The following is a 24,836-nucleotide window of genomic DNA, read 5'->3' as shown; positions in this document are numbered from 1 at the left end:
GCATTGCCCAGTTTTTGCTCCGGATTTTCTGAAGTTTTTCAGGAGTGCCTTCATGCCAAATTGCCGCCTCATCGGCCAGAGGACTGTACCATCGACTTAGAACCCATTGCCCTGGTTCCGTTTGGTCGGATGTTTTCTCTCACACAAATGGAGAAACAGGTTCTTCGGAAATACTTAGATACAAATTTGGAGAATGGCCTGATAAAACCTTCAAAATCCCCTGCAGGAGCCCCTTTATTTTTCATTAAGAAGAGAGACTCCACTGATCTTAGAACCTATGAAGACTACCGGGGTTTGAATAAGGTTACCATTCGTGATAGGTATCCGATGCCCCTTATCACTGACATCATTGAGGCTGTTCAAGGGGCTAAAGTATTTACCAAGTTTGATCTTCGAAACGCATACTATCTGCTACGGATTGCCCAAGGAGACGAATGGAAGACTGCATTCCGTACACCTCTGGGCCTGTTTGAATATAAGGTAATGCCGTTTGGTTTGGTGAATGCACCAGCGGTATTCCAGAGATTTATGGACCGGATGTTTTCCGACATGCCTTTGATATCAGTCATCATTTATCTCGATATCTTGATTTTTTCATCTAACTTGGAGGATCACATCGAAAAAGTCAAGCAAGTTCTTGATCGCCTGCAAAAGAACAATCTTCTGGTTAAGGCAGCAAAATGCAAATTTGCTGTTCCTTTGGTGCACTATTTGGGATATGTACTGTCTGAGGAAGGGATCGCCATGGACCCAGACAAGGTACACGCTATTCTCAACTGGTCAGCCCCTACTTCTGTTCGGGAGGTGCAGCGGTTCTTGGGTCTCTCGAATTATTATAGGAGATTCATTCGGAACTTTTCAGAAGTTGTGTATCCCATTACCCGACTGCTCAAAAAGGAGGCCTACCCGTTTTCCTGGTCCACTGAGGCGGAGGAGAGCTTTTGTCATCTCAAAAGCCTTTTTTGCTCAGCCCCGATTCTACAACATCCAAATCAGACTCTCCCATTTATTCTTGAGACGGACGCTTCTGCCATTGCTGTTGGGGCCGTTTTGCTTCAGAACTTCCAGGATGTAGAACACCCGGTCGCCTACCTATCTAAGACTCTCTCCTCCAGTCAACTCAATTATTCTGTTCTTGAAAAGGAGTTACTGGCGATGAAATTGGCTTGTGAAGAATGGCGGCACCTCCTCATGGGTGCCCGTCATCAGTTCCTCATTCCCTCAGATCACAAGAATCTGAAAGCCTTACAAGAGATGGAATGTTCAAACTCCAGACAGGCAAGATGGGCTTATCTGTTTTCACAGTATGACTTCCAGATCACATACATTCCAGGGTCGCTCAATCGACTAGCTGACTCCTTGTCTCGTAAGGACTCCCATACTGAAACAGTGTCTGTCAAGACTGAGCCCATGTTCCACCGAAACCAGATTCTAGCAGTGGTGGGTTCTTTACTTCAAGAGGTGAAGGCTGCTGTCACACAAGAATTGCCTCAAATCTCCTTCTTTTCCGAGTCCCCCTTTCAAGTAAAGGATGGATGGGTGTTTTATAAGAAGAAGTGGTATATCCCAGAAGGACCGCTACGCAGGAAGATTCTGAGATGGTGTCATGACTCACGCATTGTGGGACACATAACTGTAGACGGCACCTTAGAACACATCTCAAGGTCGTTTCTCTGGCCCAACATAAGAAAGGAGGTGTTGGAATACGGGAAATCTTGTCCAGTTTGTGCCAAGGCCAAGTATGCCTCAGGCAAACCTCTAGGCCTCCTCACCCAGGTGGAAAAGCTGACTCGCCCATGGGGACTCATCCCCACAGACTTTATTGTGGATCTTCCGGAGTCCGAATCATGTACTTGTATCATGGTGACGGTGGATGCTTTTTCCAAATTGGCACATTTCTCGTCCCTTCCAAGATTACCTACCGCAACTAGGATGGCGGAGACCTTTGCCCGAGACATTTTCAAGTTACATGCTCTCCCCGACAAGATAACTTCTGATCGGGGAAGTCCGTACATTTCAAAATTCTGGACAGCCTTGTGTAACCGATTAAGGGTAGAAACAGCCCTTTCTTCTGGTTTCCATCCGCAATCAAATGGCCAAACTGAGCGTCTCAACGCCACTCTCGAACAATATCTGAGATGTTTCATTTCTCAACACCAAGACAATTGGGTCTCTTTACTTCACACGGCAGAGTTCTCCTACAATAATTCCAAACACTCTGCCACAGGCCTTACTCCGTTTTTTTGTACTTACGGAGTTCACCCGAGATTTCTAATACCAGATGTACCCCGTTTTTCAAACTCGCCAGCAGCTGAAGAGGTTTTGAGAAGTATCCAAGAGGCACAGACCAACGCTTTGCAAGGATTGGAAGATAGCAGACGAAGAAATAAGGTTGGAGCTGACAAGCACCGTAGAGAATGCCCTTCATGGAACCAGGAGATAAGGTGTGGTTCTCTACAAAGTACCTTCCCCGTTGGACAAGACCTTCCAAGCTGTCTCCACGCTTTTTGGGGCCTTTTTCCATTCTCTCAAAGATCAATCCTGTGACCTATCGTCTTCAACTCACCCCTTCTCTTAAACGCATTTACCCTGTTTTTCATTCCTCTCTCCTCAAAACTTACTATCCAGATCCCCACCACAGGTCTCTCTCCCGACAAATTCCTGTGCCTACATCCACTCAAGATGAGTATGAGGTTTCTGCGGTTAGAGATTCTAGGTTTTGTCGTGGTAGATTGGAATACCTTTTGTCATGGAAGGGTTACCCGGAGTCGGAGGACTCCTGGGAACTGGCTTCCCAGATACATGCCCCCCGGTTACTTACCAGATTCCACCGCTTGCACCCGGGGAAGCCGGGGTGTTCGCGGTCCAGGGATTGTCATCCGCTGTCACGGCCATTGCTGTAATTGGCGGTTGTATCCGCGTTGGAGCTGGTGACACAGAGGTAGAGTGTTTTAGTCCTTTCTCTGTGTTCTTGCTACTAGTCCCAGTTACGTGACACAGCGCCGCTAGAAGTATTTAAACTCCCCGCCACCGGGTAGTCGCTGCGTTGCAACCCACTTTGGACACTTCCTGTTTCCCGGTGTACTCGCTCGATTCTCTGCCAGATCTGCCAGAGGGTTTCCTGTTTTTCCTGTGTTCCTGTTTCCTTCCTCGGGACGTCACTATTTCCTTCCGCTACTTCGGGCGGTACTCCGGTGTGCCTATCTTCAATTTCTCTCTCTCTTCTGATTCCGGGAATTCTTCCCGGTTCTCTCTTCTTGTTGGCTCCTCCGAGCTGGCTTGCTGCACACCTATTTTTTCCTCTTTCTGGAAGCATTGACATTTATTCTAACTGCCACAAGGAGCCTCCATCTCTCCTGACTCGACGATTGGACTTCTTCTACTCAGCAATCCGCCTCGCTCCATTGCTCCCTTCAGCGACTATTCTGGCATCGGATTGAATAGTCTACACTGCTTCACAGGGTTTTTTCCCTTTTGGGTTTTTCCCTGATTCCGGCTTGGTTCCGGAAAGGGAGTCACGGGACAGCTGTTTATCCAGCGGTCACTGTGGCTTCCCTCCGTGACAAGCACATTCATCATAAGAAAGAAAGAGACTATCTTGCACGACGACGTCTACAAGAAACCGCCAACTCAGACAGCTCAGGTGAGGAGAGTGTGCTTGTGGGGGAGAAAGAGTTTGAATTGCACCACTCATCACAGTAACACTCGGAGCACCGGGCATGATTCCGGCTCCTCAGGTATCCCCTCCCATTACTCCACCATCCTCCGAACCACCGCCCCATATGCCAGAAAAACTCCCCGTGGCAAGTCAAACTTCTCACACCACTCGCTGCAGGTAAGGAGCCAGTAAAGGAAATTTGCATAGCAGCGATGTGGTCATCACTCCACACATTCACCAAGCATTACTGCCTAGATGTAGCACTTGGTTCGGATGCCTCTTTAGGTAGGGTGGTTTTGTGGAGCTTGCTTGTTTAAGGGCTTTCATCCCACCTGCGCACTGCTTTGGGAGTCTATCTGATGAGAGATCTGCGAGAGAGCGCTGTTATTGGCTGACAGCGTTACCAAAGAAAGGCCTCAACTGTGCTTAATCTCCAACTATTCACAACCTCGTCCCACAAGAAGAGGATAACCACATGTAAACTGCAGACCGCTTTCATAGCAGGGCCAGATGGGAGGTGATGAGGACTCTGCGGGAGAAGATTCCATAGTAAGAACATTACCAGTAAGTCATTTCTCCATCTCTGCCTTTTATAGGGGTGTAATGCGTTGTTCTGGCTAGTGCTGCAAGTCTAATAGGCCTCAACACCTAGGCCATCACATCGCCCTTTGCGCCACATGAATCGCTAGTCACCGCTTTCCCCTCTCCTCTCCGCCACCCGGTACCGCTGTACCCATCCCCTGCCCTCTGTATCAGAGCTTTCATGTTGTATATTATCTCTCATTCCTCCAAATGGTCCAGTTAATCCCTCCCTGGGAATTCTACTATACCCGGTCACCTCTGCTGCTTTGCCTATAGTTTGTTATTTATAGGTTCCAGGATAGTGAATTCAGAGATTTGTTTTCATTTCCCTTTTACTTTTTTTAGTTTATTTTCAAAAAGTGTACTTCTTGTAAAAATCTGTAGACTGACAGCACCTAACTCTTGCATCCTACCTAACCATACTCTGTCACTTATATTTATTTGCTGTTTTCGGTGGCCAGTCGCAATCCTCCAGAAAGAGATAAAACGTGCCCGAATTCAGTCCCATAAATCTCATCACTCCCCAAGAGGTGCATCAGTTCCTCCCAGTGGGCCATTATTCAAAGGAATGAACTTAAACCACAAGTACCAGCATTCCTCAGGAGAAGTCACCAGTAAGAATATGGGCCTCAGTACAGTTAAAAACCTTCCCCAGTGTTAGACACCTACCGCGCTCTTGCGGATCGCGAGCAGAGATTTCTCGATAACCCTGGGCTGGCAAGGAGATATGGTGAGGGTGAACGCCCGTCCCGTCTCCTGGCTAGGCTTCTCCGCCGTGAGTTTGGTGCCCCACCCATTCCTGGCGTTGAGAGACCTGACGGATCCCTAGCCACCTCCCCTGGTGATATTAATTCCGAATTCCTCTCCTTTTATCAGTCCCTGTATGCTAACGCAGATAAAGCCTCCATAGCTGAAATAGATGTCTTTCTGGACAAGCTTCCCCTGTCGGTTCTTTCCCCCGACACCATCGAAGCCCTTGAGAGCCCATTTACTTCCTTGGAACTCTCGGAGGCCATAGATTCCCTCTCATCAGGCAAATCCCCGGGATCTGATGGTATACCGGTTGAGTTCTATAAACGGTTTAAGACTCTGCTACTCCCTCGTTTGGTCGCGCTCTGGGAGGAATCGTTGATGGCGGGTCAGCTCCCCCCCACGCTCCGCGAAGCCACTATTACCGTCCTGTTAAAACCGGGTAAATCCCCCACTCAATGCGGTTCTTATCGTCCACTTTCGTTAATCAATTGCGACGTCAAGATTTATGCTAAGTTACTGGCTTTACGCCTGGCCCCCTTCATGCCACATATCATTCACCCTGACCAGGCGGGGTTTATTCCGGGACGCTCTACCTCCCTGAATCTGAGGCGCCTTTTCAATGTTATAAGCAGGGTGAGTCCGGATGTCCACGCAGTGGCCGCCACCCTCGATATGCAAAAAGCCTTTGATTCCTTCTCGTGGAGTTATCTGTGGCGAGTACTCAACAAATGCAAATTCGGCCCCACGTTTCTTTCCTGGGTCAAGCTACTATATTCAAACCCAGTGGCCAGAGTTCGCACCGAGGACCGCTGCTCTTCTCTTTTCCAGATAGCCAGAGGTACTAGACAGGGTTGTCCCTTCTCTCCATTAATATTTGCCGTAGCGATGGAACCGTTCGCGGACATGCTTCGCCAATTTCATTCTCATAGAGGCCTTCGCACCGACGGGGTCTCGGATATAGTTTCCCTATACGCTGACGACGCTTTACTCTTTATTCGCTCTCCTGAGATCAACCTTGCCCCAATTTTGGAGGATGTTGTCCTCTTCGGCCGTATTTCTGGCCTGACGGTTAACTGCACTAAATCAACTCTTTTCCCGCTCACCCCCAGCACACTCCCCCCTCCCGATACTCTTGGATTCACGTGGGCCCAATCCGAGGTTACATACCTAGGTGTAGTGGTGTCGCGACACTTTGATCTGGTTCTCGAGAAGAATTATCTAGTATACCTTACAAATCTTACGCAAAAGATTCAGGGTTGGAACAACCTCCCTATTTCACTGGCAGGGAGGGTTGGAGTACTGAAGATGGTGGTACTCCCTCAGCTATTGTATAGATTCGCCAATATCCCACAGTGGCCGGGAGGTGAGTTCTTTCAGTCATTGACACGAACCCTCAACACCTTCCTCTGGCACTCTGGTGCAGTCCGCCTTAAGCTCAAGACTCTTGCTTCACCGATGGAGGTGGGTGGCTTCGGTGCGCCCGACTTTCTCAAGTACTGGCTGGCGGCCCAGCTCCAACACATTGCACATTGGTTCAACATATCTGACCCCCCTCCCCATGTCAGGCTAGAAAGATTATCGGTTGGTGACCGCGATATTAGATCCCTGGTGATCACACCTATCCCAATGGGACCAGGCTCATTAGACCCGGTGAGGTGCACATCTCTGGCTTTATCCAAAACTTGGCAAGTATTGGGCACCACCCATCCCTTTCATGGTAATTTCCCGATCTGGAACTTTCTCCCGGGAATCCCACAGGTTCCCCCTTCGGTTGTCCGCACATGGGCAGGGGCAGGATTTGAATTGCTCCGAGACATATTTGTAGATGGTAATTTCATAGAATGGCCTGACCTCCCTCCGCCCCTCAGACAACTTCCCTCAGTATGGCTTCAATATTCATCCCTCCGTAGAGTCCTCAAACATAAGTACCCTTGCTTCCCAGCATTGCCGCCGGATGAACTAGCGATCACTGAATTGACCTCACCTTACCCAATGAGGGGAAAAACTTCCAGACTATACGCCTTGTTACAATCCAGATCGCCCCCTTCGTTTTCTAAACTGAAGCTTGCGTGGGAGTCTGACCTTGGTGTGGAAATGACCGAAGAACGGTGGTCCCATATGTGCTCACGTATTCAGAGGGTCTCCTTCAACTCCCGATTTAAATTAATTCAATTTAAGCTACTTCATAGATACCATTATACCCCAACCAGACTACATCGTATGTCGAATAATTCCTCCCCTAGATGCCCTAGGTGTGGCTTTGATGGAGCCGGCTACTTCCACATGATATGGTCATGCCCCCGCCTTACCCAATTCTGGGACGACGTTTGCTCCACCATCTCATCTGTTCTTGACCACCCCATCCCCCCTACCCCAATGAAATGCCTATTCCATGACTTTCCCGACCTCCATCAAGATTCTAGAAGACTGGCTGGCCTCTGTATATTTCTGGCTGTTCGGGCGATACTACTTTGTTGGCTTCGACCTACCACTCCGACACATGCAAAGTGGCTTAGAGCGGTTACTTGGGCTTCCGACACGGAGGAATCTTGGGCGGTACAACAGCCCGCCTGCTCTAGGCCCAGGGACATCTGGTTGAGGTTCCGATCATTTATGTCCTTTCCCGACACCGACTCAGGTCCTACATCCCCAGAGCCATCCTCTTGTTGACCCCCAGCTCTCCCCTGAATGGCCCTCTACCGGGTCTTGCACTGTTCTGCTGCTCCCCCTTGTCGGCGAGGTGAACCCTCGACCTGTTCTATGAGACTGTGTTGTATTAAGTTGTTTGATTTTACATGCTCTTGATGCTCACCTGTATCTGTCCTACCAAGCTGTTAAAAAATAAAAGTTTAAAAAAAAAAAAAACCTTCCCCAGTATCATGTTCAAACAACATACAGACGGGCCAGTAGACAGAGAAGTTACAATGCCCACGATAAAGTATTCTATTTTTCTCACTTTGCCTGTGACAAAATCATGTAAACACCGGATGCTGCTGACTAGCAAAGGCAAACTAGGCTGAAGTGGCATAAGCACAACCACGTGAAAGGTCGCAGACCACTGACACAGACCGAGTTATTTTCAAGATGGCGCAGCATGCCATAGACGCCTTTCAAATGTGTCAGCTGTATGCCAGAGAAAAGCAATGCACCAACAGGGCAACACCAAGATCCAATCCCTCAAGAGAGACTGTGAGGGGAACGCCCTTCATAGAGTATAACCAATCCCATGGAAGGAGTCAAAAAGCTTAGGACGTAATCAATCACAGTTCATTGTACCAGAGTCCTAGGGGTACAACAGGGGCTGGGTTAAGTCATTCAACGTCTTAGACCCAGAGGAAACCGACATATCTACTAATACTCCTTTGGTACAATTGGAGGCTGCTGTTGGGAAGACGCCTGAAAGGACTGCTGCCTGGAGGCAAGCAGTACTAGCCCGGAGACGCTGGGAGGAGTGGGGAATTAGCTGGTAAGCCTAGGAAGTAGAAGGATGACCTGAAGGGCACCACAGCTTGTCGCAACTCTTTGGTAGAACTGGAAATCCAAAGCATGGTGCGTTCAACCCATGACCTCTGGGGATGATCATAAGAGGGACCAGGCCTATAGGAGAGGCCTGTTGTGAATGCTGAACCAAGATCTAGGAGAGGCCTACTGGGAGTCCTGTTACCCAAGGCCTAAAGGAGAGGCCTTTTTTGAAAGCTGTAACCAGAGGCCTATGGGAGTGGCCTAGTGTGACGCCTGTGCTTTCCATACAAGGGAAACAGAGGAAGAAAGGACCCTGATACACAGGAAGACTTGAGTCCTGTAATCCAAGGGTTCTATGTGAAAAGACCTTGTTTTAAAGGTCTCAAGAGAAAGGCTGATTTACAATGCCTGATTTTCTTTTGATCGTATAAAAACAGCTTTGTAAAGCTACTTTTCTCTTGAGACCTTTCAAATACATTTTATTTAAAGAAATATTCACAGGGTTTCGGCCCCAGACTACTTCCCCGCCCCCCAACACACACCCCCAACCCCTGCCCAAACCAAAACACATACATACACATAATCACACATGCACCCACACACTTACCCATTCTCCTCACCCTTTGCTTCCGGGTCCCGCAGAGCCTGTCAGCCCCTGAGCACACTCGTGTGCGGCAGAGGTGTGACAGTTTGATTTAGAAAGGCCTGCCGTGCGGTCACGGAGGAGTCTTTCTAAATCGATATTTTAGTGAAAAGATCTTTATAAAACTACCTTTTCACTTAGGACCAAACCAAGGCCTAGTGAGAGACCTATTGCTGCAACGCAAGGCCTCTTAGAGAAGCCTCCTGCTGATCCTGTACCCAAGGGCCTACAAGAGGGACCTACTGTGAATCTTGTAAAATGGATACAAAGGACACAGAGGAAGAAAGAATCCTGAAGCAAGGGGAGACACAGAGCGGAAGTCCCAGGAGGGATCTGCTGTGAATTCTGAAATCAAAGGTCCTGGAGAGGCCTGTTTTGAACCATGACAAACCTAAGGTTTGTTTGTTTTTCATTGGACTAGGGATTTCATTTTGATCACAAAATGTATCTTCTGAACTTTTTTTCCAGATCCTATTTTTGAGTCAGAGATGACTTTGAATAATTTGGATATCAAGAGGTGTCTACATTGATATCTGGATAATCACTCTTTCAGTAAATCCGTTACACTGGTCAGTACTTGCGAGCATCGCATCAAGCATTGAGGCATCTAAGACCACGGTAAACAGATGTGTAGTTGGCTGCAGTAATGAATGTACCAATATGAGTGGGTGCCACTTCTGCAGGGTCTTCACCCCAATTTAGTAAGAGAGAAGACAGCCTCTTTAGCTTTTCAGAAATGTTCCTTTGGACATTAAATTCAAGGCAACATCTTGGACTACCCTTCATGCAGTCTGCAAGTACTGTTCATAGATACAAGTTCTAGAGCATATGCAAGCAGCAAGGGCAGTGTGTTCTACAAAACGTATATGGTTAAATCACCAGTACAGGTTTCAACATTGAGGGGAGCTGGGAGCTATTTATCTCCTGCTTGAAGCCTAGAAGAGCCTGATTAGCTTGACACCAACAACATTCAGGAGGTACATTTGGCTCCCCAGGCCAACCAATGCCTATCAAATATACCTATGTGGCATTAACTTTGTGCATTTGGAACGGCCTATAAATGAGCATTCGGACACATCTATAAGACATTTAAAGCATAAGGGTGATAAATAATGGGCACAATGTTAAGTTCGTATCTTATGCGCAGTTACATTTGTGTAAAACAATGCACCAGCTCCTTGTTCCACAATGTGGCTTCTGCTCACTGGTTAATACCGGATATTTAAAAAAACTCAATTGTCACTAAAGGAACAACTTCAAATCATGCAGCTTTCTCTTTTATATGAGGATATGTTATAAAGCAAAGGAAAATATTGTTTGATACTCAAAGCTGTCTGCTCAACTTAAATGAATTCCAATAGAGCAAAGCTACATTCAAAACACACTACAGTTCTTGTTAAAATACTTAATTATAATAGCTTCATGTCCTTGGTGTCAAGGCGACTTTGCTAACATAAATATATAACTAGATCTTTTGACCAAGTAGATACAGTGAGGCCTGAGGGAGCTAGGGCCTCCACTTTGGCTGACCTAGATAGATTAAAGGAATAGCTGTTGCATGCTTCGGTCTTTGAAGCTGTCCCCATCACCAGTGGTGACTGCAGCTCCCAGTGATCATCGTGACTCTTTCCGGGGGAAGGATCAAAGGGGGGCTGGGAGACTGACTGCCTGAGCATAGCTGGGAGTTGTCCACCTTCAATGATATGCACTGTTCTGTAGCTGGCTGAGAATGACCCACAAAAGGGACACGTTTGTGTACGAGTACCAAGGATTGCCTATGTAAGGGGTGGGCTCATGTGAATAATATTGGAAGCAAGAAGAATCAGCACAGATGCTTGTTGGAGTAAAGTCTGCTCCATGGCCCTTCCATATGGTTAAGGCGAGCCTTCCGAAAGAGCACGAGGCTCTTTTCTGAACCATATCTCGGGGCTAATAGAGGTGATTGCTGGACGAAAGTGCTATAATCCATCGATATTAAAGACTGCTGGCTCGGGAAGCGCACTACCCCAGAATGTGGCAGCCTTCTGCAAGTAGCTTCAGAGCATTTCCTTCCACTGCGGAGAGTGGAAGAGGGCCATCGTTTTCTTCAAGAGTACTAGTGAGAAAACACATAGCAAGTGAAAGTCCAGACGCTGCTGTTACTGGCAAGACTGGGCAAAGAAAAGCAATCCCTGATTGGAGCCGGTGTCACGAAATAAACCCTCGCCCATAATAAAGTCTGGAGACTTTATTCTAAAATACAGTCTCGCCGGGAGAATTTATTCTGAAATGGTATCTTCCCCAGTGCAATAAATTCTCCCACATGACAAGAAATTAATTTCCCCTCATTTTGAACCCTTCAGCATCTGTCATTTTTCTAAGGCCTTTTTTGGGCGAATGTGCACAATATAAAAATAGATTTAGTTAGTTAGTTAAACTGTGTTTTTACTCTTCTTTAGTCTCTGTTAAAATAATGTTGAGCTGTTACCACTCAAACTGTTCTTGAAAGCCTGGAAAACGACAAATTTAGAACATCAAACCATTTTTCTCTTGCTCTTACAAAGAAAAAAACACAGGCTTCTTTGTACATCTTTTATTGGCATTTTCTGAAAAAAACACATTTGCTCTCTTTTTTGTTATTTTCTCTCACGCACATACCGCAAACTAGGATTCCTTGATGATGTTATGAGCGCCTACATGTGGAAAGGAAAGGAGTCAAATTTGGCCGAGATATCTCATGTAACAAAAACGTTACAAGGGATTGCATGGGATCCTGCAGCACATAGAGAGCGGGAGACTTTATTTTGCAGGGGGTGTGAAAGTATTCCCCCCCTGCCCCTCGAAGATTCTATTTCAGAATAAAGTGTCCGTGGGAGACTTCCTTCTGAAATAACATCTCTGGGGGAGTTTTTATACAGCGTGGGGGGGGGGGGTTATTTCGTGACACCGGCTCAACACATCCCCTTGCTGGAGCCGATTCACTGGCTATCTGTACATCAAGGTGCCACTGAGCTGTCAAAGTATGTCAGTCACACATTGCATGCCTGCTTCTGAATGCATCGTTCTTTCGCGCTGTCCCTGTCCACCGATCCAGTCAAGCGGGCTCACAATGGGCCTCATCACGGCTTGGGCGGTAACGGTAATGCTATTAGCGCGGACGGTATTAGCCCTACCGCCGAACTCCCCGGCGCTAATAGCGCCGGATCACGAGTTCGTCGGTAATGTATGTCCCCATTCCCCACTGAGCCCATTCGGGAATACCTCATTCCCCATTGGGCTCAATGGGTAATCTTTGCGCTAATACCGCCGGCGGATTTCCCGCCAGCGGTAATAGCGCGAATTTTCGGCGGATTTCCCCCCAGCTCAGAGCTGGGGTTGAAATCCGCTGAAGCCCTGATTCGGCGGACCCTTAAATCCGGCGGTAATAGCGCTACCGCCGGATTTAAGGGTTACCGCCGAAGTCGTGATGAGTCCCAATTGTGTCCAAAACCATAGAAAAGTACCAAGAAGTGAGTAAAGTCCCCAAGCAAGACTTTGCGGGTTCCCTAACACGACTTTCCAGCTTCTGGCCCCCTAAATGTATATCTTGGGCTCTAGAGACAGGTCAAGGCACTTTTCCCTTCCCTACCTTAAAAGGAGACTTTAAAAGCAATCATTTTCACTTGTACCATTTTTCTGCATTATTGCCTTTTTCTTTCCCATCCTGGTATTTAACATTCTTTGTGAACAGCCTTTATCTGTTTAAGTCTGCTTTAACCGTCTATTTGCTTTACAGTGTTAGGCGGTTAGTGTTTTTAGTCTTGTCTGTGTTCAAATAAAGTAATTTATATAGAGCCTTGTTTGTACATTATATTTATTTCGGTGCTTAATCTACTATCTTTGTTTGAAGTCATCCACAGTGACTCCTGCACCTCATGGAGGCTGTTGTGTATTGCCCATTTAACTGTGGGATTATCGCCCCTTTAAGGAATCGTGTCACGACCTCGTCTTAATAAAAGGGGCTCTACTGGCATGTGAGGGTCACTGCAGCCGAACCCCTGGAAGTGGCAACACTGAGTTTGTGTGGTCTTTGTGTCTGCCCTGCTGTGTGACAACTGCCTTTGTTGCAGACCCGGCCTGGGTGCCCACAGAGCAGAGGCTGCTGTCAGCTGGCTGCCCCAGCTCAGGTGACCGAGTCCGGTGCTCCGGTCTGTGCAGGGTGCCCCCTGCTGTCTGCCCGCTGCATGATTGCAGTATCCTCATTGTCACCGGGTGATCCCGGTATCTGGTACGACCCACCCTGGTGCCTGTGGGCGAGTCGCCACAGAGGGTATAGCCTGCCATTAGGCTGATGCTTCCCAAAGAGGCTAAGGTGGTATGCTATTCACGTTATGCCTGTTTCGCCTTTAAAGCAGGTCACTGTAGCGCCAGTGGTAGTGCAGGGTTCAGTATAGTGCTTAGAAGCCATTCCTTTTGCCAGTACTCCTGCTTACGCACAGTTGATTCGTCACATTGACATGAGAGAAAGTAAACCTAACTCACTGTGGAATCTACTGTTCTCTTTGACATATACCATCACATACGGGCCTCAAAGAGATGAAGGGCTGGGAAGGGAAACCAACAGTAGTTGAAGGTAGGTGGGGGGGTTGTATGTGTCTTCAGGCATTTATTTGCATTGCCTCACCTTTTTGAAATATCGCTATACCCACTTAGCTCCCATTCCGGCACCCATGGTGCCTCAATCCAAGGGTATGAGATAAAGAGGACTACAGGATAAAAGAAAAGTAGTCATTACAGTGAGTAACTTTTACATTTTCTTTTTATTACATTGTATTTACACTTGAGATGCAAGAGAATTAACTTCTAATAAAGAAATGTGCAAAATGATCACACCACCGAGAGTTTCAAAATGCATGCAATTTCATTCTGGGCCAAAGCAATTTACTGATGTCAGACTTAATTGTGCAAGCTAATGTGTTATCACATATTGTTTAAAATTATACAGTAGGTCTAATAATTTAAATCAGATGGTTATATTTTCCAGAACTTGTTTGACTTTTAAAATTCTAGCTCGCTGATGGGATTGTTATTTTTGGGGGATGTCTGGAAACGGAAGCATAGATGAAGGAAAATAACTATTTTTTTTTACCCCGTCTGTTATAGAATAAAGACCTGCTGTGAATGAAAAGAATTGTATATTGGACGCATAGATTGCACATTAACGCCTGTTTCATCTTTGCCCTCTGTGCATTGAACCCCTTTCCCTGTGCGAAAAGGCCAGATGGTTGCGTCGAGTGTAAAGGGCAGAAAACACATTTTAGTCTGTGATTAAAACTCACAATAGTTTGCCATGGCAACCCAGCGTTACTTCCAGTTGCTACGATACCGGTGTCAAATTGCTTTCATAGTGCTGGAAAATTATTGGGCTTAAAATGTAATGTCATATTGACATGTAAAAATTCTAAGTCTCTTCTTCCGTTTCTTTTCCAGTTGGGGGTTCACTATGATGTATGAAAACGAGAGGCATGACAAAAGTTTATGGTAAGAGGGCTAGAAGCATGCAGGACTTGTATTGGGTAATGAAGGGGTCTAAGAGGCCGGGGAGGATCCTTCTATGTGGGCTACTGGCGGGGGAATGCTTAACATGTTACGCCATGACCAGGTCAAGAATGTTGGACCCCAGAAGTTAAGAAACTACGGGGGCATTTTCAGTGGGGCAGTGCTTTCAATGGAGGGACAATAATGAGGCGTAGCACTCTGCCTCTTTTTCAGGCCTTTCCAAGACGGAGCAAGGGAACAACGCAGAATTTGCATCTCCGATCTGCTTTCCTTCTGGGTCTTGGAAAAGCACCTGCCTTTACGCCTGCTAGAAATGTTCATGCATACACGCAGGCGCGTAAAACCAATGAATGTCTATGTGATAAGCTTTACATTTACACCTGTTAAATAGCAGGTGGATTCCATAGGAATACATTATAAAGCACCGTTTGCATAACGTAATTTGCAGGTGTTTTATTTTTCAGAAAGCGGAGAATAGAAGAGATTGTGCCTTGATTACTCTTAATGATTACACTCCACTCTGTGACTGATGCATATTGCAGGCAGGGCACGCAAACGTGGGGGGACCCCGGAAGCAATGAGCATTTTTTTAAATGGAGTCCGTAAGACACACGTTTGACATGTTTTCTAAGCTGTTTAAAAGCTGGGTTAGGTGTCCGCAAATGATGCAACATGCAGACTGGGGGGACTATACTATCATCCACACCGCAGGACAATTCAGAGTCTGAAATAGAGCTGTATATTGATAGCTTTGAGTTACTAATGGCAGCAAACCTTTTCAGATTTATGATACAATCTAATTATTCTAGAAATTGTATTGCCTATAAACCTCGATAACTCTCAAGGCAGAGACGTGACTCGGGTTGGTTGTTGGTGAGAGGGGTGTCAACCTTTTAGAAATGACTAAGACTGGCTTGCATATTGTTTTCTCATTGCAGTGGACAGTTGCATAGAGAAATTCCCAGTGGGTATATCAGGCTGAGAGAAATCCTGTGTCTGTGGAAGCTGCTGAACCCCCGACAATCCCCCTGAAATGTTATCCTCAGAACCAGATTATACTCGGCTGTGTTAACTACACCCCAAAGGGAAAGAGGGAAAGGGGGAATTGAATAACATAAGAAACGCCAGGCTGGCGACGTCTAGATTAGCTGATGCAGAACCTGCAGTGAATACATGAAAAACACACAAAATCCTCAAATTACTTAACTAACCTTTTGATTTTGAACACTCTATATCCTTAACTAAAAAGTAAAGAATCATACCTGGTTCTTCTCTTTAAGGATATTAGAGAAGAGTGGAGTAATTGCTGATAAAATCTTTCTACTTTTTTTTTTGCTTTGAAGGTCTTGAAAATAACAGCAACTCCTTTGAGTTATGTAGCCTTAAGAACCTTGACTCTTTCCTTTACAAAACTGTGTATTGTTCCAGTTATGATGGGCTTAAATGAATCCTGTTCTTCTTTCTTTAAAAATGAATTTTAAACCAACACACACGAAAATAAAGTACATAGTCTCTTTAAGAACTTGCAAACTTGTCCAAAGTTCGTAGAAACCTTTTCGTGTACATGCGCAAAAATGTACATGTGCAGAACACGCGCTGAAGAAAATACAAGCAGGAGAAAACATGTGCTAAAAACACACGCGCTATGAAAACACATGCTGAAGAAATCACGTAGCAGTCTTTTCTCGCGCTCGCGTACACGCGCTATGAACACCCACGCTATCAACACACACGCGCTGTAGAAGTCACAAAGCAGTCTTCTCTCACACACGCGTACACGCACTATGAACACCCGCGCTATGAACACACGTGCTGTAGAATTCACGTAGCAGTCTTTTCTCGCGCTCGCGTACACGCGCTATGAACACCCACGCTATCAACACACACGCGCTGTAGAAGTCACAAAGCAGTCTTCTCTCACACTCGCGTACACGCGCAATGAATACACGCGCTATGAACACAAGCGCTGTAGGTCACACGTAACTGTCTTCCGTAGCTCGCGCGCATTTAAGAATTAAACGTTGAACTTTTAACAGTTTAACATCACAGTTCTACTTATGAATTTACATTAACTTTCTCCACAATGTCACTAATTAATTTGAGCAACAGATTAACATATCCAAATAAAGTCACTTAGCTTAAGAATGTTATTTCCAAAATAACTTCCGAAAACTCTCCTATGAACCTGGATACTCTCCTGAAACAACCCCGAATAAGTAGCCGCTCGACTGCCAGGATTTGAAAGTTCAAGTCCACTAGGCCCAAGACTAAAGCAGGAGCAGCTACTAACACGTCCTCTCAGCTGGGGTTACGACGATGAAAGGCAGAGAGTGACGGTTTAGAATGTTCATTGTTGTCCTGAAGCTCTCTCTTAGGCAATCAAAGCTTCTATTGTAAAGCTCCATCGTGCCTTGGGACAGAGCCTGGAATCTATATTGAAAAGTCAAGGCCAAACCAACTATAGTAGAAAACCTCTAACCCACACAGAAATAAGAAGGGAAATATTAGAGGAAACCTGAAAAAGCCTGAAAAAGGGAAATATTAGAGGAAACCTGACAAGGTATGATTGATTCAAAGCTTTCTCGTCACCTTTTGATTGAGTCACTGATATGGTTTATGCCAGCACTGTGGGTTCCTGATGTTACTGGTCTTGCAAATTCCATCTATCGCAAATTCTCCAATGGGGAACTTTCATGTGTGTCCCTGAATGATAGTAAGGGATATGTAACCAAGGCCTGCAAACTAATGAAGATAAGACAAAGTCTTAAATTGCTTCTGTGCTCTAGCACTTTTGAGTGTTCAAATGCGCAGAATGGGATTTCCATAATAAATAATCTTGGACCCAAATAACCAGACAGACTCAAAGAATATGGCAAAATGCTACTTTAAGTAGGGACATCTGGTGAACAACAAATCGTAGTCCACACACTTTCAACTACATTTCAGTTACACTAAAGCTTTATACCTTGATGTACATCAACTATGACGTCATCCTATGTGGCAAATATTAAAATCTATCGGAAGGAGGGATTGGTATGGGGAACATATATACTTATAGTTTCTGTAAGTGTTAATAACATAATTGGCTGCCCTCTATCTAGTAGGCATGCCTGGAACAACCTCTAACTGCGTATAATATAGATAATAACAGTATAACAACCACGGATTGGCTTTCTGCAACAATTTAGGCTCACCACTGCATAGGCCCTCCCAACCTTAGACATTCGATTCGTTAGCAGCATGTACGCAAAACGAAACCCAGGTGCAGAGAACAACGTCAGACTGCTGCCCACTTAGTCCACCATCTCTCAACAGCCAAGCCTTCAGCCAAGGCCTCTTCTTTGTACTTGACCTTGCATGATTTTCTCTTCCCTGCAACTTTGAAGGGAGTTAAGGTACATTGGGCCTCATTACACGTTGTCCGGTAAGGGAATACCGTTACCGGTAAAGAATTACCGGTACCAGTAATTTCCCAAGCCAATCACGACCCTGACCCACCGCTATTAACGGACCCGGTAAGTACGGTGCCACTAATAGCGGGAAGGCCGTGGGCGCGCCACCCCCATACCCGAAATAGCGCCATGGCGCTAATATCACGCCATCACAAGCCATGCGGACATGGCATTAGCGGCATGGAAAAGACCCCAAACACCCTTACCGGCATGGCGCAAATAACGGCATCTAAAAGCACCCGTTAAGAGACCTGAGCAGTGTTCCCATCTGTCATAGATGGACACAATCAGCACAAGTGGAGGCAATGGAGACACGCAGCACAAAAGAGCACACCACACCCCTTCCCACACCAATATGGTCCCAATACCACCAACTTGACATGGGCTTCAGTACATGATTGAAGTGCAGCACCAACAACAACAGGCCGCACCAGAGGTGACCCGTAACAGGTACCCATTCCTCACACCATACAGGCGATGCCAGCTATCCACTGAAGAGGTGGCTCCTAACCCCTGTACGGAACCCACAGAACCAGCAGGAAAAGGACTTCAATATTGCACATACCCGTACCCGCGTTGTGAAAGAGCCGTCATTCGGCCTTCCAATGACATTGCACTGGTGCCTAAGCGGCCTGGGTGAGGCTCTCCTGTACGGCCGTGACAAAGTGGCAAAGACAACCATGGCATGTGTAGAGCATCACAAAATGTGCATCTGATGGAATGTGCCTATGCCACTTGACATTGACATGCAACCACCAGATGAGGATGATGTTTATGGGGCTGAGTATGGGTGAAATGCTCCGGCAGGACATGCAAGAGGCGATGTCAAGGAGGCACACGATGTGCGTCAGCATCTGAATCAGGAATTCCAACAGGTACAAAGGTGAAATTACATGGATGGAGATGGGTATTGTTGCCCTGGTGCATATTATGAGGCCCACAAAGGACCCTATCCACAATAAATGACATACACAATGATGGAGACGACGCCTGGTTTTTAACCTCAGAACAGTGTATTGTGAACATAATGTGATAAAAATGTGCATGACCCCAACTTTCCAAACGCCCCTTCCCGCCTCCCCCCACAACACCCCCAAGAACACCCCCTCCCCGCACAACACCCCCAAGAACACCCTCTTTCCCCTCCCACCACAGCACCCCCATGTGAGCCTTATAGTGTCTATGTGTGCTGCTCAACATGTGCCACCTAGTCCTTGCTGGACCTAAGCCACAGGGCCTCCTCCACCATTGGGTGGTTGGGACGTGGTGCGCCTCAGGTTGCGCAGAGAGCGGCGCAGGGGGCTTGTCTGCAGGGAACCCGAGAAGGAGGAGGTGCCCGGTTGATCCCGTGTTGGTGGTTGGTATTGCCGCTCCATGATGTCCCCAATACGGTTAATGGCCTGGCTAGGTTGGCCCATTTCCTGGCAGATCCTGTCAGTGCAGGCCTCAATGGCCTCCCTTGTTTGGCCTGCATATTTGCTGAGGTCATCCCTCAGACGGCCTGTCTCGGCCACATGCTGGGCGACCATCGCAGTAATGTCTGCCTGCCTCCGGCTGATGCTTGCAAGGTCAGATTGGGTGGCATGTGATGTTGGTCTGGCTGCTGCGTCCTGGTCCGTTCCCCCGGCATCAGGTGAGGACACCTGAGGGCTCCATGCCCCTTCAACGGTGTGGGTGTCATGTTCTCCATGGCTACCTGATCTGGACGTTGCCCTTGGACTTTCTGCAATGGAATGTGTCGGGCTGGGGGAATGGCATTGTTCTAGAATGTCAATTGCGTCCTCCTCGTCAGTGACCAGTGCGGTGGCTGCTGCCTCGCCAGTAGAACTGGTGGCAGCGGAGTGCGTGCCCTCCATGCGCATTCCACCTATGATGGGGCACACTGGCGTGGGTTCAGCAATAACAGCAGCCGTGCCCTCAGGCTGTGTGCAACTGGTGCTCCTGCTACCTTTGGGCCTCTGCTGATGGAGACTCCTCCCAGTTCCCCTAGAGCTGGTGGCGGTGTCACCTTTCTCACTCATCCTAGCCTTTTTGGCTGCTGGGGGGGTATGTGTGGCAGTACATGTGCCTTCAGTGTCTGACGGTGATCCTGTTGAGGACAAAAATAGGGTATATCAAGGTTAATGGTTCTAGGTGCCTTATGCAGAATGTTCACGTCATGCTGCTCTATGTATTGGGGCCTCTTTATCATTGTTTCTAGTAATGGGGATGCCGGATTGGTCATGCATGGATGGGTCTCTGTTGCACGTGCATATGGTGATGCATGCATGTATGTGTGTGGCTGGATCAATGGCCTGGTCATAGACACATATTTGGGGGACCCCTCACCCTTCACTGTGCATTGTTTGATGTATACACTCACCTCCATCGGATGAAATGGCCACACCATGCTCCATATCTCCGACTCCCTCTATGGATTTGAGTCCAATTGTGGAGGCACATGTCTCTTCCCACTCCTTCAGCTTCAACGGGGAATCTGCGCCACCTCCTGTGGCCATTGCCAGGTTACGGTTGGCCGTTAGTATATTCTGCACACGGACCCGGAGGTCGTCCCACCTCTTGCGGCAGTCCTTGATACTGCGGGTGGTAGTGCCCACCGCATTGACTTTGCGGGCAACTTCGGCCCAGATGGCCTTTTGCTTGTTGATGGCCTCCCGCCGCATATCATTGGCGAAAGCAACTTCAGCATTAGCTGCAAGTGTTCCAGTCAACATGATCAGCTCCTCATTTGAACATTTTTCTTTGCGCTGCCGATCTGACGATTTTATTAGCACCTTGGGCATCTTCGGGCTTTCCTCAATGATTTCTTGGCAGAGTTCTCCAGAAAGCGGTCCTGGATGTATAGGATGGCAATGGATTGTGTTTTTAAAGATGGCCGCCGTGCTCTTTCCCGTTCCTGTGCGATGATGCTATTTCCGGTTCCGCTTTTTTACGGTGACCGCTACTAGCGGTGTCCACTAATGGCGGTGACCGCTATTTGCATGTAGCGTGGGGGCGGAGGTGCTATCAGCACTTTGGTCGAAGCCGGTAAGGGGCATTTTGGGGACTTTTGCGGCATGGCGGTACAGACTTTTACGGCATGGCGCTATGCTCGTGTCCGCGAACTCGTAATGGGACGCTTTTAGCGGCCTCTTGCGAGGGCGGTTACGCTAATAGCGCCATGCCATAACATTCCGATTTTTACCGGACAACGTGTAATGAGGCCCATTGTTATCTTTGCCTGGGGCTTATGAATAGGCCTGGTTTCCTGGTTTTCAATACCACGTGTGAAGAGACCATGATTTTGTCCATTTCACCTTTCTATTTAGTGCTATTTGATTCAATTATGTCGGGTTCCATTACCCTCTTCGGGGTCTGGCGACTTGGTTGCTCCGTCTCACATATGCTTTCTTCATCTCTATTCGTCAATATTTGGCATTCGCAAATGTTCGCTCATTACTTAATCTAAGAGAAATATGTCCGGCGTAAATTGGGTATCCTCATTGACTCCCTTTGTTCCCTTGCCGTTGCTTCTTGTTGTGGGATCCTTGATCTCTGGTCAACAGCTATTCTTTGTTGGTGTGCAAAATCCCTTCTCCAGCATCTATCAGCTATGCAGCCCTGGTCTCTCTCTTTCAAGCCTTTCGCTTACTAGTATTCAAAGCCGACGTCCATCTTCTCAACATGGCCGCTTTACCCATGTTATGTTTTCTACTGCAACAAGCTTCTATGTTACTCCTCTACCTTGCGTTTCTGCGTATATACTTTTAATACTCATCTGGTTATTTATCTTCTTTGTGTATATGGTTTCTTCTTTCTCATATATGTTTACTTTGCTTCTTCTGTTAGATCCTCATTCTTTAAGTATTCTAATATCGTTTTGGTGCGTCATTGTGTCCTCTCCTTATGACATCACTTTGCACATGCCAGATTTCCTCTACAGCTCTTCGATATTCAACAGTGTCTGTAACTCTCCTGCTACCATTTCAGTTCGAGGGTACATTCGGTATGGTTGTCTAATTGCATAATGTCTCTCATACACTCAATGAGGTATTGGAATTATACCTGGTGTCATGCACAGTGTCTTATTATTCTTCTTCCAATATGTCAGAGGTAAAGGAGTGGGTGCCATCAATGACATATGTGTTTGCTTCTCTACATTTCCCCCCCCCCCTCTGGTCAAGTTCTCGACCACCTCCTCTTCCTTAGTTTTCTTCATTTTTCTGCAAAATGACTTCTTTGGGATCCATATCTTAGTCACCCGCCTCAGATCACCTGCGTTCTTGATGTGCTTACATGGCAGCACTCCCTACTTGGTTGACAGAACGCCCAACGCCCTACATAGTTCTTATGATCCTTGGTTTAATAAAATGTCATTGCTGGGGGTGCCAGAAGACTTTCTTTCAGGTTCTCACGTGTGGTGTTTTCAGTCTGTGTGTGCTCATCAGTCACAGCATTCACATCAATCATTATCTTCATCCCAATAGCTTTCTTGCACTGTCCTATGAGTATCCTTATAAGACAGAATTGCTCCAAGTAGTTTGAAGTAATTTGCCAACCTAGTTGGAACCCATGAAAACAGAGACAAAAAGCAATCTTCATCCTCAGTCTCGTCTATTTCATCCACCATCTTCGTATGCCGGGTTGACAGCAAAGTTATTGCTTCTGTCAGGGTTCCATGTTCTCCATCGTGGGCAGGTAGGAATGTACAGCAAGAAGGCCCGATCTTGGCACACACACCTCTTTCCATTGCTGTAATTAAGTCTAGGACATACCTGTTCTTGAGGGTCATGAGTCTGATGCACCTCAGTTCTTCTCTGATCGCATTAAATCCTTTTATTGTTGTGTTAATAGTTTGTAGCAGCTCCCACCTAGTGATTTGTAACCACTTGGCTTTCCCTGCAGCCTGAAGTCTTGCTAAGAATATAGCTAAAAATATCACTGCCATTCTGCTGAATAATTTATGCTCATCTGGAATGTCATAATAGGCATCTATTGAATTTGCCGTATAATGATTCCCTCTCTTATGTCATGTGAGACTAAGCAATCTCTTCTTCTTCTGGTGTGCATCCATTTTCGGAAAACTGTCAATATGGAGATCTCTTTGTGGAATCCCCAATGCAGGAACATGTATAATCACGCTCCTACACAATGTCTAAGCTACTTACTGCATGTATGATCTAGATCCATAATCGTCCATCAGCATGGCAGTTCCTCCATTAATTCCTGGTACATCATTTATTTGATTGCTTCCTTTATGTTCTCCAACTGGGATAAGGCCTCTGTTTCTGAAACAGTGTTGCATTCTTCATTGGTAGTATGGGCACTGGTCCTGCTTCATTTTCAACCCATTTAAATAATGTTGAATACGTGGCCCATGACTTATTGATACAAACTAGGCTGCTTGAGTGAATTAATAAAATCAGTTGGTTGGCTGTCTTCCTCGATCTTCTTTGACCCTTCCCTCTTGATTTTTGATCTATAGAGAAATAAAAGAAACACTAGTGGTTATATTTGTTAAATAGTAATGCATCTCATCACCTAATGTATTTGCTACACTGTGGGCATACGTTTTTATTCAAGTGGGAGGAGCAATGGGTACTGTCATGTGACGTCCGGTCACCAACTCATGAGGAGTTAGGTGGTGATCTTAACCACTCTGGTTTCTCAGAACAAATAATGCAAGGGGTAGGCAGTACAGCATCCCTTCTTCAGAGTAATTTTAATCTTTGCAATCCTTTCTTTCAGAAGTCCGTTTAGCATCTCACAGACACCATTCGGTGATAGGCTGAGGAAAACTTGTGTTTTATACCTAATAGAAGAACTATCTGTTCAAACAACTAACTCATTTACAAAATGCAGTCCATTATCAGACCGTAGGAATTCGCACACACCCCATCCAGGAAACCCTTCATGCACAAGAAACATGGCAGGGCATGTGGCATCAGGGTGCGTGCACCGACCTGCCTCGATCCATTTGGAAAAGGGACATACTACTAGCAGCATGTACCTATAACCATTGCATACTTGTAACATAGCCACATAACCTATATGTAGATGCTGAAATGGACCATTGGGTCTAGGGATTGCTCCTCTCACTGTTAGTAAGGTTTACGCCTGCTACATTTCTGGCACACAATTCAATTGACAATAAACTGTGCAACATGTTCTAATAAGTTTGGTGTGAACCAGTCTTCTGCGCTTGTTGCAGCAAGACTCTCTCTGGTGGTGTGCACGGGGTCGTGAAGCTGTTCCAGTGCCACCTTCAATAATGCTAGAGGCATAACTGGCTTTCCAGTGCTGTCCTGTCTCAATAAAGCCTCAGTGGGGGATAAAGAACACCCCTGTCTCCTCCATAAATCTTTCTCTTCCTATGGAGCTCGACCTTGCAGCTCAATTAACTGTACAATGGATAACATATAAAAAAAGTCCTGCATTAACAACATCCATCGTGTTCTGATCCTTGCTTAACATCCTCTAATTCAGAATCAGAAATATTTGGAAAATATGCTGCTCTTTTGGCCTCTTATGTCTGCGGCTTCATTACCACAAGAAATCAGGTCTGCCCCTTTAGTATGGGCTGCGCATTTCACAATGGTGAAAGCCAATGGGAGTTTTAGTACTTTAACGAGTTTGCCCAATAGGATATATAATATGGCAATTATTTTATTTGTAAATGTGGTTATTGGCATTTATTAGACGGTACAACATTTGCAATAGTGATGTCACCTGCACAACACCTTACATGAGCTTGACATATCATCCTTCGATCACGGGTACATACCATCCA

General features: G+C 46.4%; 1 protein-coding gene across 11 annotated transcripts in view; it reads left to right on the top strand.

Annotated features, from left to right (window-relative positions):
- ARAP1 (ArfGAP with RhoGAP domain, ankyrin repeat and PH domain 1) overlaps nt 1–24,836 on the top strand; it is a 2,533,956-nt gene that overhangs the window by 2,412,268 nt on the left and 96,852 nt on the right. For all 11 annotated transcript variants that reach the window (XM_069640265.1, XM_069640269.1, XM_069640271.1 and 8 more), the window contains one exon: nt 14,547–14,597. In XM_069640265.1, coding sequence (XP_069496366.1) covers nt 14,547–14,597 — 51 coding nt within the window. The remainder of the gene's footprint in view (nt 1–14,546; nt 14,598–24,836) is intronic.

This window comes from Ambystoma mexicanum, chromosome 7q (genome assembly GCF_040938575.1).
Source record: "Ambystoma mexicanum isolate Mex_15411 chromosome 7q, UKY_AmexF1_1, whole genome shotgun sequence".
Lineage (NCBI taxonomy): Eukaryota > Metazoa > Chordata > Amphibia > Caudata > Ambystomatidae > Ambystoma > Ambystoma mexicanum.
This window is presented reverse-complemented; position numbering and strand designations above follow the sequence as displayed.